Genomic DNA, 19689 nt, shown 5'->3' on the forward strand with positions numbered 1-19689 from the left:
TAAAAATAACTGAAACGGTGCCAACTTTATCATGTTTTTCCTAAAAACTATACCAGTATTAGTGTTGTGGATTTTTGCATGTGTCTTATTAATTCTGAATGTATTTGTAATCTAACTGTGACTCCAATTCCAGAGGAGGTTTTAAATAGGTTACTAAGATGCATTATTGGGCAACCTTACTGTATGTGATTGAAGCTTTGGAGATTTTGATGCAGGTATTACCCAGCTCTGACATTTTTGCAAATCTATACACTTAATTATCATGTCCAGTATTTATTTTGTAGTCCCTATTCAGACGTTGAGAAGCTAATAACTGCTTTGGTAAACAGTTTGTGATTAAAAGAAATTAAAATCAAGTCTTCCAACTTGAATGAGGTTTGTGTTAAGTCAATATCTAATCCCACATAAGCTGTGTAATTTACTCTTCCTGTGATTATGATAAAGAAAAGAAAACAACGAGAACCACGGAGAACAAAATCTGCACTTAAAAAAATTATAGCTACTTTCTCCATAGAGAAACCTAAAATTTGTTGGAACTGGTAGTTTTAAACTTCAGCTATCTTTAAATATCCTCATTTTATTACTTTTAAAATGGAATTATTTGTTTTAAAAAAAATTCTGGGGTTGCAATTTTTCCCCACGCATGTTGGTCAAGAAAGTTTGAGTTTATTTCCTGAAAAGTAAGGATTACGAACTGGGCATGAAGGGGGTAAAAATTGTACTGCTCTTCCGAGAAGGAGCACATGTTGCTAAGCAGAGTGCAGTGCGTTGGCTTCGCAGTGGGGCAACATTAAACTTTTTTTTATATAAACAAATACATTTTATGTATTCTATGAACTTGAATTTTAAAAATTGAACATTGCCGTTTTGAGCTCAGACAATTTGTCCAATGTGCCTGAGATGAGATAAAGCAATAAAGAGGATGAAAAATTAAGGTGTACTTTTTTGTGCCACTGTTTAGAGTTTTTTTTTCTTGAAAGAACAATTGGACTTTTTAAACACCAGTAAAATGTTTTACTTGAAGGGAATGATCAGCCTTCAAGTTCAAATTTTAGACTGATTCAAGAGAATTGCCTTTGGTATTTGTTTGTAGGTGTCCCGTGATGAAATGTGCTGACTTGTGGGATGGGTTATTAAGTAAATGACTATTAAATATTAGCAGAAATTGAGGTTGCCAACTGTTCACCTGCCAACATTTATTTTTACAAAATGTTGTTTGCATGGTTGAAAGCAACTGATTGCACCCCGTGGTGCAAAGGTAAATTAAACAGCACTATTTGAAAAGTGAATAATATGTGCATGTATGTTTAAATAAAGCAAATGTTGCTTCCGTGCCATGAAATTCCCCCATGGGTTAACAAAATGTAAATTTTCAAACCACCATCTGCTTGAGAAGATTTGTCAGAGTTGGTGGGTTTCAATATGTCAAAAATAGTGAGGCAGTCCTGAATCCAGATCAGTACAATACTTTGAACATTCTTTCAATTCTAGTTATGAAACTAAAATTGCAGCATCAGAAAGGATGGCCCAGACTCTTTGCTCACCAGCCATTCATCAGATCAGCAGAGGAGGAGCTGAGTATTGTGGAATACTCATTGTAGTGACCTCAAGTGATTGTCTGGGACATTGTTTTTCTAGGAAGTTCCTCCACACCAAACTTCTCCAATTAAATCTGGGACTTTGGCAGTTCCAATGAAATTAAGAAAAATAATTACTTGACAAAAGTTAGATTATTAAATGCATAGTCCAACTCCTGAGAAACTATTCAACAATCTCCATATTTTTCTCAATTTCCAATTACACCTCAACAAAATACCTTCCTTCCCCCTCCGTCGGACATGACACAATTGCCACTCTCCTGACAAATCATCCTCTCCCCTCTTTCCCTGCCGGACATGACCTGACAGCATGCGCACACAAACACCCCAAATTGCCAGCAGATCCAATACCTTGCAGACATCCCAACCTACCTGATGCATTGTGTGATTGATCTTGCAGTTGGGCACTTTATTCATCAAGAATTTTACCTGTCTCCCAGCAGCTAAGCAGTTAGCATCCTACTTCTTGTCTAACTAGTATTTTACTGTTACCGAACTTAGCTGGCATCGTATTTACCAAGGCTTCTACCTATTGGGAAGCCTACTCACCAGGCACTGTACCCCATGTATGCAGACACACGTCCACACAGTGACACATCTAGCACCCTATCATCTCACTTGCCTTAGGTGACTGCAGCTTAACAGCTCTTGTCAATGTTGTCAGGTGCTTCACAGCAGTCAGTTGCAGAAATGTAATGAGGGAGTCATTTGACTCTGACAGTTTTGTACCATGAAAAAGCTGGCAATATCGAAGTATAGTTCTGCATTTCTGAGGAAGCTGGGAACAAAATCTTGTCTTAGAATTGCAGAGCTCCCATCTTTGGTAAAAGTGAAGGGCTGGATTGGTAATCTGCATGGAATTGCCAGTCCTTGGCATATCTGATCTGTGACAAAAGCAACCAGGATGTTGTAGGGATAGGTTTTGGACTATAAAGAGCATTTATGTAAACCGGAAATAATCTCAATGGATATGGAAATACTTGAGCGTTGGTATGAATGGCCTCTTTAAATTTAGTAGTAAAGTCTGCAAATCTATTTTACCTTGTTTGGATCAGTAAAGCCACCTGATGTAAAGCTTGAAGGGTGGGTGAATTCCACGCTAATGTGCAGAAATAATATTTCAATTTACAGTCTAACTGTTGAATAGGCTTGCCAGAAAGTTAGTGGAAACAGTTGTATTGTTTTATTCAAAAATGAATTAAATAGAATTCTTTGAGAAATATTTTGCAATATCAGACATGACATACATGAGTAGGAACAGATTATTTTTGATGGTTCTCACACTAGAATTGTGCTTGGTCCAATGTGGATTGATGGATTGCTGCTATTAGCCAATGTTCCATTATTATTGTATCATGTTATTATGAGGTGAGCAAGATATCATTTTGGAAACGTTCAGCAGGTCTGGCAGCATCGGTGAAGAAAATAATCAGTTAACGTTTTGGACCGGGTGACCCTTCCTCAGAACGCTGACTTACAGCTGCAGTCCTTTTGGTTTTTATTAAGATATAATTTTGGATTTTTTTTTGGTGTGCTAATTCGTACAGACATCAATCTCCCTAACTGACTTCAGACTGAACTGAGCCGCAGCATATTTTGATTGCCCTCAAATGTCTTTTGATGAGCATTTGGGTCATTTTATGGCGTGAAGTAAGTTATTATGCATATGCTGTTTCAGGATTGACTTGATTTAAATGTGGATTTTATAGTTGAAGATAAAATTCTGCCATGCTAATACACTTTGCAAACAAGCTGTCTGCTCAAAACATTTTGACCATGCACCACATTATTATAGGAGTAAAAGGAGAATGTTGGACAAAATGCACGTTTTCACGGGGAGTTGTGCCTAGCTTTGCATTTTCAAAAAATACATATGAAGTTGATTACTGCAAGACCTGGAAATTAGAATGCCTATTTTTATCAGTTGCATTTGTTGCTGATGCCAATGGCAAAGTGTAATAGTCATAAAAGTAAGATATTTCCAAATACTTAATGAAATGATGTGAAGTACACAACATCTATATATTACCCCCTCAATTTTTGATATTGTCCCATGAAGTATGTCCCTTTAATGTTTTTAATGTCTTTATTCTCTGACTATTTTGTTGAACCTTAATATCAAACCTGTGTGCCTTTCTCAAAATCCCTTTTAATTTTTTCCAAACGCTCCCTTTGCTGGGCAATGTAGATCTCATATTTTGGCTGGTAAAACATAGCCATTTCTCCTGCTGATTCTGTCACACCAAGGGTCACAGATTTTTCTCTTCACAGTATTAACCAATTTCATTGTTTCTGTGCATGAACATTTGAGGTTAAATTGCAGAGTGTCAAATCAGTAATGGAATAAGAAGGTTTATGATGTTTTACGGACTTTAGGGTCCAATATTCTCCTTCGCCTTCCTGCTTATTTAACTTTGATTATGCTTTTCTGAGTGGTGCTTGAAATTTCAAGTGTGCAGTTAACTGTTTTATTACCAGAATCAAAGCCACATTGGTAAATTGTGTGGATGGAATAGGGATGAACAACAGTTTTCAGTTCATTGGCATTCCTTCAGTGTGGCCCCAGAAAGTTATCGCTCCCTCTTCTGCATAGTGTAGAACCTCCTTAACTCTTAGCCATATGGCATTTTGGATCACTGAAATATTTAATACTGTTGTAACATTTCACAATTTTTCATCTTTGGACATAACAGGTATCCCTAACACATGATCTATTCCATTCCCTCCAATACATAAATCACTTGTCCACAGTTCTGTTAATTGGCTTGACTCAAAAGATTTTACTTAAAGTTCCTGTCTGGCTACTAAGTTTAGTGTCATCATTCGTTGCACGTTATATACCTTTAACTTGAAGATAACTGATCTCTTGCAGCACTGATGTCTAGGCTGTGAACTGTCGAAACTCCTGAACTGTAAATCCCTGTAACATCTCCTACCAAACCTGTTTTTCCTCACAATTTTGTAACCATCTTGATTAAACAACACCTTTGGCCAATTCCTTCATGACTGTTGGGTAAATGTTGGGCACCATATCAGTAACTGAATGCCTGAGATTCAGAATTACTGATAGCAGTCTATAATGTTGATTTTATACAATCAGCACTTTATACCCATGCTTCACATAACTATCCCACCTATGGGTCCTTTATTTCCTATAGGACTCTGTACAGGGGTTTCAGTCACTTAAAATGGACTTAAGTGTGATCTGAAGTTCCATGCAAATCATTAGAGCAAATGGTCTTGACTTCCATATTGTATGTAAAATGCATGAACTTGTGGAGCAGTTGTTTCCCAACACTGTCAGCCTCTCCACATGAGTATTTGGTGATTTGTGAAATAACACTTAGACATCATATTAACTAGTACGCAAACTGTAATGCGTCCTGCTGATGAACTGGTTGTCTCTGACCAATAAGGTTGGCTAGTATTGTGTCCCCCATGGAGAGGCTTGTGGTTACACTGTTCGCAATGTCTACTTCCACTGAACACTGGATCCTTACTGCTGACTCTGTGCTTGATTTGTGAAAGTTTCCAATAATCAGTTTCGTAGTTTATCCCAAGCTGAAAAACAAAAGACCAAGGTACTTTTTGCTCGTAGTTGCAGTTTGTTTCCACAGTTCCTTCATCTGAATTTTGGTCTCCAAAATGTTCTGCTCAGGCTTGTTGCTTGTGAAATATTTGAAACAGATGCTTCGAACAATTTATTATTCCAAAAACACTTTAACTAGGGCTCTTACTTTGTGACAAACAAAGCACTAGTTTTGGGTCTGGCTTTCACAAAATTGCTGTTTTAATTCCTCTAAAGCATATCCAAAAAACATGTTGCACCACTCTGACTGTCCAGCAGATAGGTCTTGGCCTTTCTAGTGGTTGAGTCTGGAGTTTACCCACATCCTTAATTAACCTAGCTTCAAATTCTGCCATTTGTTTGTCTCAAACAACTAACTTACGACCCAATTACTGGTCGATTGCCTTAGTCCTCAATTATGTTGTTGGGTTTTCATTAAATCTTTATCTTTTACTTTGGGCTTGTACTAGACTGATATGGGCGGCAGAGGAAGTGCTGGGGTTGAGATCACGATTATAATCGTGTCCCCTGATTCAAATAGCATGTGGCTTCATCCTCCAGTGGTCCCCAGTTGCAAGTGTCCCTTTTGTACCATAATTTCTGTAGATGCCCCAAAGCACTGAGAAACCCTGTCTGACTGGAAAGCTATTACTTCAAGGCATCAGTCTCTCTTGTTGCCGTTTAGAATGATCAGCATTCTGCACTTGATGCAGTATTTTAAATGCTAGCTGGAGGTCTTTACATTTGTTTCTGAGTTCGAGTGTGGTGTTCTGGCTCTTGAACCTGCCTCTGTGCAAGGAAAGTTGTGTCTCTCAAACTTGACTGAGTTTTTTTAAGGAAGTTATCAAAATGATTGGTTGAGCAGGAGACCTTGTTTATTTAGATTTTAGTAAAGCCTTTGACAAGGTTCTACATGATAGACTAATTAATAAAGTTAGGTCACATGGGATTCAGGGCGATTTTGCCAATTGGCATAACGGCAGGAGACAGTAATGGAGGGTTGGTTTCTTGAGCTGAAGACCTGTGACCAGCCATGTTCCACAGGGATTGGCTCTGGATCCTGTTTTATTTGTCGCTTATCAGTGATTTGGCGGAGAATATCAAAGGCATGGTTTGTGGATGACAGTGAGGAAGTTTTCTAAGATTACAGAGGGATCTTGATTAAATCGGTCAATGGGCTGAAAAATGACTGAGTTCAGTCTGCATTTTCGTCTAACAAACAAGGGTAGGGCTTATATAATTAATGTTAGGCCTTGGATAGTGTTGCAAAACAGAGACCTGGTGTGCATAATTTTTAGAAGTTTGTGTCATATATAGACAGGGTGATTAAAAAGGCGTTTGATACACATGTTTTCATTGCTCAGTCTTTTGAGTATAGGAGTTGAAAAGGCATGTTGAGGTTGTACAGGAGTTGGTTAGGCTTCCTAGAATACTGTGACCAGGTTCTGGTTACCTGGTTATAGGAAGGATATTATCTAGCTGGAGAGTGTTCAGAAGAGATTTACCTGGGTGTTGCTGGGTAGGAAAAGTTTGTTATAAAGGGCTGGATTGGCTGGGACTTTCACTGGAGCATAGGCGGTTCGGAGGCAACGTTACAGGAGTTTTAAAAACTAATGAGAGGTATAGACAGTTGATGATAATTGTCTTTCACTCAGGGATTTAAGGACTAGGGGGCACACTTTTAAAGTGAGAACAGACAGATATTAAAAAAGACATGAGGGGCAAATCTTTTACACAAAGGGTGGTTTGCACATGGAATGAACAACTCAACTTCCCTATTTCATGATGAATGGTGGACCTCAGCTACAACCTCAGCCAACAGCATCTGTTTCTGGTTGTCCAATATTTGATCTTTGTGGAGTGTGGTTCTCTGAAGTTCTGAATAATCTGGAAGTTGAACTTTTACAGGAGTTTGTTTTGTTCAGCATGTGGTGTGACATTATTTATGATGCTTCTAAAATCACCAAGTCCAGAGCTTGCTTTCTCATCAGGAGCAGCTTCTCTGTTTTCTTATATTGTGTTTAACTATCTGTTCAAATCACAGCCTGTCATACCATTAACTCTTTAAATGCTTATGCAAGGAATCTTAATTGTCTATTTGTCACAAGCAGTTTTGTTATAATGGTTTGTTTGTATCACTTCAACTTCTTTTTTCCCCAGGGTTGGTTAATTGGCATATTGCTTTTAGTTCCTTGTTCCTTTATCTCAGGGAACACAGAAAGTTACTGCTGATGCTTTCAAAACATGAGCAGTTATTAAATTCTGATGTAAGTTGTCATGATATGCCTTATAAAACAAAATAATGTGGTGTAGAACAGAATTAAGTTGTCATTAAAGGATTCAGCAAATGCAACAGTTGCTAAACCTCTTCTTGAAGTATATGTTGTCTTTCCTTTATGCATTCTTGTACCGTCATTCCTTGAACAGATTGCTTGTCAGTAATCGGTAAGTGGTGATGCATCTGGGTGACATAGCATGACAGTTTATTTTAACTCTGTAGCTATTTGGACAGCTTTTTGCCTTTGAAGCTAATCGTGTAGACCAACCACCTATAAGTTCATTATCATAATTTTTACAGTTTTTTTTTTGTATGGTGTTGAGACTATTTAGTGGGCTCCAATACTAATGCCCACTATAATAGGGAAATTGTTCTGGCATAGATTCTAGCATAAAGTAGGAGTGTGCAGGTTAAACTTGTTCTCTGTTCGGTTTCCATACTCTTCAGGTAGAGAGAAATCAGGAAAATGAAGCAGCATATTGCAGCCATGATTGTAATTTGCCGAGCAGTTAGAAGGTCCTTGTCTTTTACTGAAGTAGAGTTTGGTAAAATCAGTTTCCCATCCTTTTGACAGAAATGGAAATCTCAGAATCTGATAAACAAGACCAGATAAAGTAAAAAGTAATGCTACACCCCTATGAAGTTTTCTTTAATGAAAAAATGTACAAATGAAATCCATTGGTGAATGCCTGTGAACTTTGTCATTTCATCTCCTGTGCTGTGACTTGTTTGCTACATGACTTTTTTAAAAAAGATTTGAAAACATTTCCAATAGTATTCAGATTTAATTTACACATAAAGCGTTAAAAGCAGATTAATTCAGCCTCTGTAATAATTCAAATGGCTCTTAATCATCTCTCAGACCTTCAGTCCCTCTGTTGTTTCTCTTCCTCTCATCCGAGATCTTTCAGCGGTTGTGTCTGAAGTAGCAAGACAAGTGGGAATTGCTTGGCTGTCTGCACTGCATGTTGAATCTGACATTTGAATTCTTTGGCAGTGTCTTCTAACTCCTGCAGAAATCCTGCCGAGTACTAATTGGAGCAGAATAATTTTAATGCCCTTCTCTTTATTTGTCCAGCTCTCATCCTAAAAAAATAGAAAGCACTTGCTAGAAACTGCAGCAATTATTCCTTGGCTGAAAATAATTTTTCTTTTCAGTCAAGTGCTCAAAAACAGATATTTTAACCCTTTTTCAGAAAGTAACATTAAACGAGCCTAGAGAAACATGGCAAATAGTAGGCCATTCAGCCCTTGGATCCTGCTATACCATTCAAGGAGATCATGGCTGATTATCCAACTCAGTACCTCTTCCTGCTTTCTTTCCATACCCTTTAATCCCTTTTAACCCTTAAGACTGTACCTAACTCCTTCTTGAATTCAGTGTTTCAGTTTGAACCATTTTGAGCCAGAGTAATCCACAGGCTCGTCACTCCTTGGTGTAGAAATTTCTCCTCATCATGATCCTAAATGGCTGACCCATATCCTTAAACTGTGACCCGAAGTCTGGACTCCCTGGTCATTGGGAGCATCTTTGCTGTTAAAATTTTGTCAGTTTCCATGACATTGTCTCCCCAGTGTTCCCTCAAGCCCATTGTACTAATTTCATTGTGAATGTACTCCTAGCTGATCCAGTCTTTGTGCATGAGTAATCTATTCCCACAAATCAATCTGGTAAATTTTTGATGCACTCCCTCCATAGCCAGAACATCCACCTTCGGAAAAGGAGACTGAAACTATAAACGAGGCCTCACGAAAACCCTCTATCATTGCAGCAAGACATCCCAATATTCAAATCTGCTTATTATGAAGGCCAACATCTCATCGGCCTCCTTCACTGCCTGTTGCATGTGGATACATAATTTCAATGACTGGTGTAGAAAGGCACCCAGATCTTACTGCACCTCCCCCTCTGAATTTATCATCATTCAGGTAATCTGACTTCTATCCTTGCTATCCAAGTGGACAACCTCACTTTTATCCGCATTATAATTCAACTGCCGTCCATTTGCCACTCACTCAAACTGCCCAGATCACTACTGTATCTCTGCATCATCCCCACCCTCCCACCTAGCTTTATGGCATCTGCAAACTTTGAGGTACTAAATTTAGTTCCCTCAAATCATTATATTGTGCATGAGGTCCAAGTAATGATTCCTGTGGTGCCCAACTAGTCGTCATCTGCCTCAGTAAAAGAGCTGTTTATTTGTACTCTTGGTTTTCTGCCCATCAACCAATTCTTTCTCAATGTCAGTACATTGCCCCCCAATCCCATGTGTTTTAATTTTTCATTCTGATCTTTTTTGTGGGACATGATCGAAAGTCCAAGTAGACCACATTCACTAGCTCCTCCTTATCAACTCTGCCAGTTTCAGTTCTCAAAATATTCCAGATTTGTTCAAGTATAATTTCCCTGTGGTAAATCTGTGCTAACTCTGTCACTGTTTTCCATGTATGGTGCTATTAAATCTGTGTTTTCCGAACTACCCATGTTAGGCTAACATTTCTGTATTTCCTGGTTTTCCCAACATTTTTGGGATGTTATTTATGTCCTTGTTCGTGAAAATGGAACCAAATTAGCTTATGATCTCTTTGTTCCTGTTTACATCTTCCTTTGTTTCTAACTGTAATGGAAATACATTCATCCTCTAATCTTTTCTTCTCTCCACATACCCATACAAGTTTTTCTGATCAGTTTGTTTTTACAAGCTTACACTTATTCTGTTTTCCTCCCTCAATTCCTTTGCCTTCCTCTGCTTTCTGTTCTCCTGTCAGTGGCTTTTTTTTTGTGGCCAATTTGTCTGCCCCTTTCATGGGTCTAAAACAACCCCTACAGTACTTTACCTTGTTAGCTGTGGTTGGGTCACACTTCCTGTTTTATTTTTGTGCCAGACACACAGTATGCAACTAGTGTGGAACAGTCAGATGGAGATCTGTGATACACTTCTCTAAACCCAGAGGTAAGCTATTCTAAAGTTTGGAGAGAAATCTGATTAAAGTTTAGGATAATTTTAAGTAGCTAAAACTGAAGGCACACTCTTAAAACTTGAGATTTGTGACTCCTGTGAGTGTTCTAAGATTCAACAGCAAACAAATCTAGACGGGGAGAGGACAGAAATGACAGTGCTCACTTTGTGCTTAACGAGGTGATATAAAATTATTGAAAGTTGTTGATCAGGTCATGACTAGAATATCGAATACAATTATGGAGTAGTATCCAAAAGATATCTGGAAGTTTCAGGAGTGTGCTCCAAATAAGAGGTGGATTTGAAGCCACAACTGGATCATCCGTGACCTTATTTCTTCCAGCACATGCCCCGTGTGAAGGGTAGAACAAGGACAATGTACAGTCAGTATCATTTCCTTTTTCTTCTGTGAAATAGGTCTGTAATTATGAATGCAGACTTTTTTCTGTTTTTCATTTTTATCTTTAGATTTTCATTTTCATTTTCAGAAATTTAATTATTGAAATGAGGTACACGGCTAAAGCTTCACCTAGGGTACCAATTACTGTTGTGCTGAACGGGACTATAGCTTATTTTGACTCATAATTCCATAGAACTTGTGTTACTGAGTGCAGGCTATAAGATATCAATCATAATCTTACGTAAATACTGTGTACACTTCTAACCCTTTTGACAAATATGTTTTGGGATTCTGGTCATTTAATTTTTTCCTGTTGTACTTTCCCTGCCCCAAAAAGATTCAAGATGCATTCTCTTCCTCTGGAAAAATTAACATGAGTAAGAACACGAATAGAAGTAAGCTTAAACTGTTTCGCACTTTGAATCTGGTTCAGTGAGATCACATGATCTTCTAAGTTAGCCTTACCTTCTTTCACCTCCTCCACAGATCTTTGAATTCCCTTAATATGCCAAATTGTAATGATCTGTGTGGGGTCCAGTTCTTAATGATCAAGCATTCATAGCTCTGATCTTATAAATTCAAAACAGAGACAATCCTTTAAAGAAACTTTTTTGTTTCAGACCTCGATCGTTAGCCCCATGCTTTGAGATTGTGAACCTAGTGCTGGGCAGTGAAGAACCTTGTACTATCTGTAAGGTTTCAGGGTAGATTTGTAGCTCTCGAATGATCAAACTTGCCAAGCCTCTGTGGAATGTTATGCTTTATATGCATTACTTAACATTATTTTAAGCTTAGGAAAGATAGGCTTAACCTACTAAATCTCTCCAGATAAGGCAGTCCTCCAAGCCCAGACATCAGTGTCATAGTCCTTTAGTGTATTCACAGGGAAATTAGTAGATTCTTCCTTGGGTGATGAAACCGGAACTGTATGGAATATTCTTGATGTGGTCTTAGCATGGTCCTATATAATTGGAGTAAGATTCTTCCACTGTTGTGCCTGAGGTCCTTGGTAATTAAGGTTATCATGTTATTTGTCTCTTAAATTGCTTGTTGTGTTTGTTTGCTAACTTTATTAAGTGCGAAATGCCCTGAAATCCTGAATAACATCTCTTAGAATAAAATCTACTTTTCAATTTTTTTCTGCATCCTCCTTACTGCTTTCTTATCCGCCTAATTTTTAGTTGTTGGCAAAATTTGATACATTACACTTGGTTCCCTTGTTTGAGTCATTGATACGGATGATAAATAACTGAGATGTTTCAGTACCCAGCTAGTTGCAGCCGACCAAACCAAAAATGAATGTCTACTATCGATTTATCAAGTCTCAAATTATGCGAAGATATTATTCTCATTCTATGCCCCAGTTGCGACATGCCCGATCAATTTTGAATGAGAAATTTCATCTATTTTGTGTCAGAAATAATGAAATCACCTCCAAGTGGCTAAATCTTTCTTGAAAGAACACTTTTTTCTCCCATTTCTCCTTTACGTGGCACCTTTCTATTGAAAGGAAATTATGGTATTACGCAAATGTAAAACTGCAAATGAAAATCCAATTTCAGTTTTATTGTCTTTTTGTTGAGGTATTTATATGATCAATTAAAGAAATTGCCAGCCTTAATGATGCATATCAGGATAGAGATAAAATGTTGGGTTTTGGTTCTGGCAAGTCTTAAATGTACAAATATTTATTACAATGACTAATAGGTGAAACAATGACTCACAATCTAAAGAAAAGTTTTGAAATCCATGATTCAATCAAATATCCATTTGAATGAGGTATATTCATAATTATTTTAGTTACGGTTAATTTTCAATGTATAAGTAGGAAACCAAAGTGGTTGGAAATACATTTGTGAAGAGCACATCTGCATTCAAGTGTACAGCCAATGTGTTGTTCAGGGATCTGTGTTAATTTTAGTGCAGTAACTATTTCCCTCACTTTGAGAATTAAAGTTTCATTTTTCATGTGTACTCTACCCAAAAGTTGGTCCATGGTTTATTGACCACTGATGTTTCATTTTGACCTATTTTTCTTGGTAGCTTGTTTGAGTGATAGTTCGTCGGTGCCTTCCGTTCAGGCAGAGTGAAAATGCTTGCCCAATCTACCTTTTCCAGAACAGGAAATACATTTGTGTAAAATTGGAAATCAATTGTTGAGCTTTGGTCTTACTACTTCATGACTTCAGTTTAATATTTGGGGTTATGAGAATCATCTATATACTGCATAAGGCAAGATGGTGCCCTTTCCCCGTCCACTAATTTTTCCTCTTTCCTCTCTCTGATCAAGGAGATAAAATTTTGTCTCCCAGATCACTATCAATTTATTTTTCTTTATCTGCTTTGGCCCAGGTATTTCAAGGAGTGGCAATCAATCAGTGGCTGTGCCACTTATTTCGTGTTAGCACTGAGTTCAGCATTTCTAGCTGGCAATTGTGATCCCTGCTCCTTCAGAAATGTCCAGTGGACCCAGGACAGACAGATACTTTGATAGCTGCTGTGAGACTGTAATTAAAGTGCAGATTCATGCGGCAGTTGCTTAAGGATGCCAGGTGGGTGATGGAGTTCTGAGAGTAGCCAGGGTCTGTTGGGTCCCAGGGACTCAGATGGGATGAGTAGGGTCAGATCTTAGGTTCAGTCGTGGTAGGACTGGAGTGGAGAAGAAAGGTGGTATTGAAATTACTCTGGGTTGAGTAGGTTGTTGTCAGAGATTCTGCAGCTACGCTGAATTGAGCAAGGTGCAACTTTTTGGCAGAGTAGGGTTGGAAGGTTGGTGGGTCAGCATAATGGCTAGCCTGGAGAAAAATTAGATGTTTAGTTGTCTGACCTTTCCTGGGTAACTATTTACCTAATGGAAAAAGAGCCCTCCAAATTCTGAGAGCCTTCTAAAATCCCTGACGTTAAGGGTTTTTATCAGAGGGATCCTGATCCTGGGATATAGCCAGTTAGAATCTTCAGTCCCACAGAGTGCATTATATCTGAGATTCTGCAGAGTTCTGATGAGTAACTCCAGTCTCTGCTGCTCCATTGACTGCTGTCTGAGTATCCAAGCCAATATGTTAGCATTTAGAAAGCTGAGCAGCTTCGTGATTTATCTTACAGCACCTTGTACAATTCTGTGCTCTCAGTTAAGGGCATAAAATTGATTAGAAAATTAGTTGTATACAGGTGCTTGATTTAAAATTTAATTTGAGCAAGTTTGGGAGTCTTTTTTCATTTAGACCACTATAAAATTACCATAGTTTCTTCAAGGCAGCACTTAATTTGATTAAGTATTTTCTGTCTGCAATAGGCTATAACGCCTCTGCAGTCTTAATTTTAGTTTAATCTTCTGATCTGCTGCAATGGTACAACAGTAATTGTATATAAACATAGGCGACCTGAATGTTTTCTGAATCACATCACTGATAGAAGACTAAGGCATTAGAGTAGAAATCTGAGAGAACTGATTGGATGTTTCTTCTCTGCAGATGATTAATATGGCTGCAGCCTTTTTCCTCACTGACGGTGGTTAACTGCGGACCTCAGTGATTTTATGCTTGCAGTTATATGAACATGGGGAGAGATGAGGAGAGAGGGTCACGACAGATGAGTTAACTAGTCCGATATGCTGTAGAGTCCTTTGCAGAAAAAGCAGTTAGAGCTTTAAGGCACATAATGAAGGCTTTTCATTGTTGCTTTCCCCTGGATTGTTTCGAGGCCAGCTTTCATGGTAAGTACACACCTCAGAGCTGTGAGATTGGAGTGCCTTTCTTTCATGCAATACTGCCTTTATTTACAGTCTGTAGTTGTAAAAATGGTGAAAAATAACTTGTTGAACCTGGTTTTCTTCCTGTTCTGCTCCACACAAATTGGAACTATGCTGATGAATGATTCTGTAGTTGGCGCTGTGCTTTCAGCTTCATTTTATAAAGATCTGTTCCTGTCTGTTATGGGGTGGGAGCCTTTGTGATGCTGATAGACTAGCACTGCGAGAATATGTGGAAAATTTCATGAGCTGGGTAATTACTTCATCAAATTTTGTACGTCTTTAATGTTTGAATTTATTAGCAGAGTACCTTATGTATTTTAAGATTAACTTGGCCAATGACTGGAAGCGTGTGTTAGCTTTATCATGTTCAATACTTAGTACCATATATCATTCAAATTAACTTCACGTTTTTCTTCATACAGCTGGGATCAAAACAAACTATTTGTATATTTTGTAAAAATCAAATCGTTATAATGACCATACTTTAATAATTTGTGTTTGTATTTTTATGCATCAGCATGTGCAAGAAGTTTAAGGTCTAATTAAAGGAGAAATTGGATCAATCTAATGGTAGTGCTAACATAGACTGTTTACTTTAACAGGGTGCAGTCTTGCATATATGAGAATGTGTTAAGGGAAATAATACAATGGGTTATAGTTAGTTATGAAAATTTATGTTTTAAGGCTTGGAACCACATTTGTAGAACAAAGTATAGATTTGTTCCCTAGGTGCAATTGTAAATAATGCAGCGCCGTGCTATGTAGCAGACTGAATATATTTAATTACATTTGCCGCTGGTGCATGTATCAAGAAAGTACATTTTTGTCTTAACTGTTTGACTTTAAAACTATTGAACGCGATATGTCTGTGAGGAAAATGTACACTAGGCCTAATGTTTGAAGGGAAAAACAACTGAGTAAAGCAGAATGTCAAGATTACATTGAAATACATTGTATATCAAGATTTCAATCTAGATTCAACAGTATTATTATTTAATTAGCACAGATTTTAATTGGACTACAGTGTTTTTGTTTATGCTGAGTAGACAACATTGAATTAATTTCTTATTTTGCAAACTGTCAAGGATAATTTCAGCTTTCAAAACAGATTGGCTATGATTGTTGCGTTTAGTCCCAATGACTCAGTCTTCTGGGAACAATTTTAGAAGTGAAATACTGTGCCGATTTCGATTAACCATGCCAGAAAGGTATTACAGTTATGAACAAGAAAATGAAAGGTGGCTATATGTACTGACTATTTCAAAACTACTTAGATAGCACTGTTGAAATGTGCACATTGAAGGTTTTGGGGGAAATATGATCAATACGGACATTTTCCACATTGAGTTTTGGTTTTGTCTGCCTAAATTATTCAGTTAGCAGTTCACCATGTGATGAGGTATGAGGCGTAAAAAATCCTAGATTCTTGTGTTCACTTAAATGTCCTTGACCAGGCAGTGTTGGCAGCACAATTAGTTTCAGTCTCACCTGAGTTAAAGTAAAATCCAGTTTGTGTTTCTGCTCCTTGTAATTCCACAGAATCACAGAATTGCTACTGTGCATCAGGAGGCCAATTTGGCCCGTTTGCACTTCGTGCCAATCTCCTCATAATATTTTGGATTTCAGCTTTGTGCTTTCAATAAACATGTACAAGTGATTGTTCAACATTCAGACCAGCTGGCACTGTTCCAGAATTTTTTCTAATTTATAAGACTGGAAACTGCTTCAGTGTCGTTCACCTTGCAACATCCTTTCTGTCGTGTAATAATTAAGTGTTGAGCATGATCAAATGGAATCCTTTTGCAGAGCATGAATCTGTTGTTCCTTGCTAAAGTGCACCATTTCTGCTTTTGCTTTAAAAAAATATCATTTCAAATTAAACATGTAGATGTAAGTTGTGAACCAATGTCTTAAAATTTGATGTAAATTTAGTTTAAATTTACTAAGGTTCAGTAAGAACTAAATAGCAGAAGCTACTGATCGCCGCTGAAATGTGAGATCAGGTGCAATCTTATGATCTAATAATTGCGACCACTTATTTTAGGTGGAAATAATTTAAGTTACTGGTAAAATGACGACTTTGCTAATTCTGCTTCCAGATTAGAATGCAATTATATTGGTATGTTCCACTGAAGGAATATTACAATACAAAATTAAGAGTGGAATTTTGGCCTTAATGAGAGGGGATTCAAGTTTAATAATCCGGAAATCTTGTTATAAATCAAGTCTGGTGAGACCACACCTGAATACCATGTAAAGTTTGGTTCCTGTATTTTAAACAAAAATGTTGGCGCTGAAGGCAGTTCAGAAGGGATTCAATAGGCTGATTTTTTGAGACTAAACAGGCCGATCTATCAAGAATGGTGAATTTGTATTAAAAGCTTTAAAGAATGAGGGGTGATCTTAACGAAACACCGAGGTTTTGAGGGGGGCTTAGTCGAGTTGAGAATGTTTTTCCACTAGTGGGTGGGTCTTGACCCAGGGGAATTGAGGGGCAGTCATTTAAAACAGATGCAAAGGAGTTTCTTAGGGTAGTGCATGTGTGGAGTCCTCTACCCAGAGAGTTGTGGTGGCTTGAGCACTGAAAGGATTTAGAGTGGCTGGGTAAGAGTTTTGAAATATCAAGGAGTTATGGGAATGTGAGGAGCTGGCGCATGAGAGGAATTGAAGCCTAGCGCAGATCAGCCATGATTGGGCTGGCTTGAGGGGCTGAATGGCCTCATGCCACTTCTGTATATATTTTTATTTCATTGTGAAGTTGATACAATGAATAATTGTATGTGTGTTACATTAGCACTGGAAGGTGGAGTAGGCAATTCAGCCCTGTCAGCCTGTTCCACCATTTGATATGTTCATGCTTGATCTTCTCTCTGCTTCAGCTGCCTTTTCCTGCCAGCTCTGTCATTCTTAGACATTTTTAATTAGCAACAGGTTTATCTCCTGAAATTTTCTCCATGTACCAGCATCTGCCACATTTTGAGATAATAAATTTCACTGATATGTGACGACTTTAGAGAAGTATTTTTTCTTCATTTCTTAAATCTAATAACCCTTTTCATTAAACAATGTCTTCTTCTCTTTCTAGATTGCCGCAAATGTGGAGACATCTATGTCAATCCCTTCTAGTATCTTCAGTACCTCAATTAAATCTCCCCATGTCCTTCTAAACCCCAGCCAGTGTAGACCTAAACTGTTCATAAGACAAACCCCTCAGCGGCCGGCCCGGCTCTTCCCCTCCGCCCACTGCGTCCCGGGGCCGGTCCGGCCTGTCTCTGCCTCCCTGGCCTGTTCTTCCTCCCGCCCGTCCCTTCCTCCCGCCCCGGGCCGCGCCTCCGTCTCCTGCCTGCTGGCCTCGTCCCGCCTCCTTGGCCTGTCCGTCTTCCCTGGACTGGCCTGTCCCCTCCCTGCCTCCCCCGCCTGTGCTCTCCTCTCCGCCTGTCTTCTTTTCTCTCCGTCTTTGGTCCGCCTCCCCCTCTCTCCCTATTTGTTCCGGGGCCCCCGCCCCATCCCCCTCTCTGGTGGGGGGTCTGGGCCTGAGGCGTCGGCTTTTGTGCTCCTGGGATGCTTCTGGGCCTGCTTTGTTCGTCCAGCCTCACATTTCATTATCTTGGATTCTTCAGCATCTGCAGTTCCCATTACCACCGATACAAATATAGATTCGCCAACTTTAGGTACATTTAAGTCATCATTGGACAAGCATATGGATGTACATGGAATAGTGTAGGTTAGATGGGCCTGAGATCAGTATGACAGGTCGGCACAACATCGAGGGCCGAAGGGCCTGTACTGTGCTGTTATGTTCTATGTTCTATGTTCTATCTCTGATTGATCAAATTGCCTCCATCACAACTATATCCCTCAAGTCATGGGACCAGAATTGTCTGCAGTTCTGCAGGTGCAGTCTCACTAATTCTGGTTACCACTGCTTCAACACATCCCTACTTTTATACTCCAATCCTTTTGCAGTAAATGTTAAAATTCCTCACAAATGGAGAGCCAGTTTCTTCACGTTAGTAAGTGCTGACAAAATATCCGACATTGGCTTGATTTTAAAGCATGATCTTATCTGCACTTATGATCCGAAACTATGAAATTGAATTTTGCTCTTCTCATTTAATCTAAGCACTATTAAGACTAATCACCTTTGTAATTTGTACTGATAGTGCTCATATCCTTGTCTTTATAATGACTGAATCTCACTTGCTTGACCACATAATGCTTTACAATCATTAGTTTTGCTTTTCATGTTGTATTAATTCTGGTCACTGCCTAGATTCTTGCGTAGGCTACATCTGCATTTCCACTTCCCCACATTTGTGATTATTTGTAGTAATCAAACCAATTGTGCAACATTATACTTTTCCATTGCAGACACCAGTGGAGGGTGGGTACGATGATGAACCTATAGAGAACAATATCAACAAGGAATTTAGGAATTCCCAGTCTTTGACCTGTGGTCAATCTCAATGCAACTTCAAGCTAAACTTGCCAGATATTTTAGGTTTGGTATTCGAGAAGCCACTGTTGAATGTGTTTTTAAAAAAAAAGTTATTCTAATGGCTTACTAAACATGGATAGAATTTGTGCTTTGAACGTAATCAGTGATCGTAGTGCCAGTTTCACTCAGAAATCTGTCACGTGTTTTTACTTGTCATGTTTGGCTCTGTTGTCGACTGATCGGTAGTAATGACTTGGAGATCGTGTTTGCTTTATGACTGATAGACTTTGATATTAGTTTGTATTCGTGGTGATACACATAAATTATTTACTTTATACAGGAATATGAAGAAAGGTCTGGGAGAGCCCAGAAGTCCCCCTCTCCTAATCAGAGATTGAGGAAAAACCTAGACTTCGAACCTCTCTCCACAACAGCACTTATCCTTGAGGATAGGCCAGCGTGAGTCCCTTACTTTTTATCTCACTTCAGTCGTAACAAGATTGTATATATGAAAGTACATTGTCTTTCTGTGATGTGTGACGTATGAGATTAAACTAAATAGTCATGACCAAATTGAGCTTGTATTTTTCTGACTACATTGCTAAATTGGCTTGTTAGTGCCTGTTTCTCTTTGTAAAGTACCAATATATTTTGGTGTGAAAAGCCAAAAAGCAAAAGCTGGGATTGACACAA

The 19689-nt window shown here is 38.5% G+C and overlaps 1 protein-coding gene across 3 annotated transcripts in view; it reads left to right on the top strand.

Annotated features, from left to right (window-relative positions):
- Window positions 1-19689, top strand: part of LOC125457457 (TBC1 domain family member 14-like) — a 73732-nt gene that overhangs the window by 27238 nt on the left and 26805 nt on the right. Inside the window, exons 1-2 of one of the 3 annotated variants that reach the window (XM_048541663.2) lie at window positions 14283-14519; window positions 19337-19455. In XM_048541663.2, the coding sequence (XP_048397620.1) occupies window positions 14517-14519; window positions 19337-19455 (122 nt within the window). In that variant the 5' untranslated portion in view covers window positions 14283-14516. Of the gene's footprint in view, window positions 1-14282; window positions 14520-14785; window positions 14809-19336; window positions 19456-19689 lie in introns of those variants that run through there. The other 2 variants (XM_059639129.1, XM_048541656.2) reach the window with 2 other exon arrangements.

The sequence above is a fragment of the Stegostoma tigrinum genome, chromosome 1, assembly GCF_030684315.1.
Source record: "Stegostoma tigrinum isolate sSteTig4 chromosome 1, sSteTig4.hap1, whole genome shotgun sequence".
In the NCBI taxonomy this organism is placed as follows: Eukaryota; Metazoa; Chordata; class Chondrichthyes; order Orectolobiformes; family Stegostomatidae; genus Stegostoma; species Stegostoma tigrinum.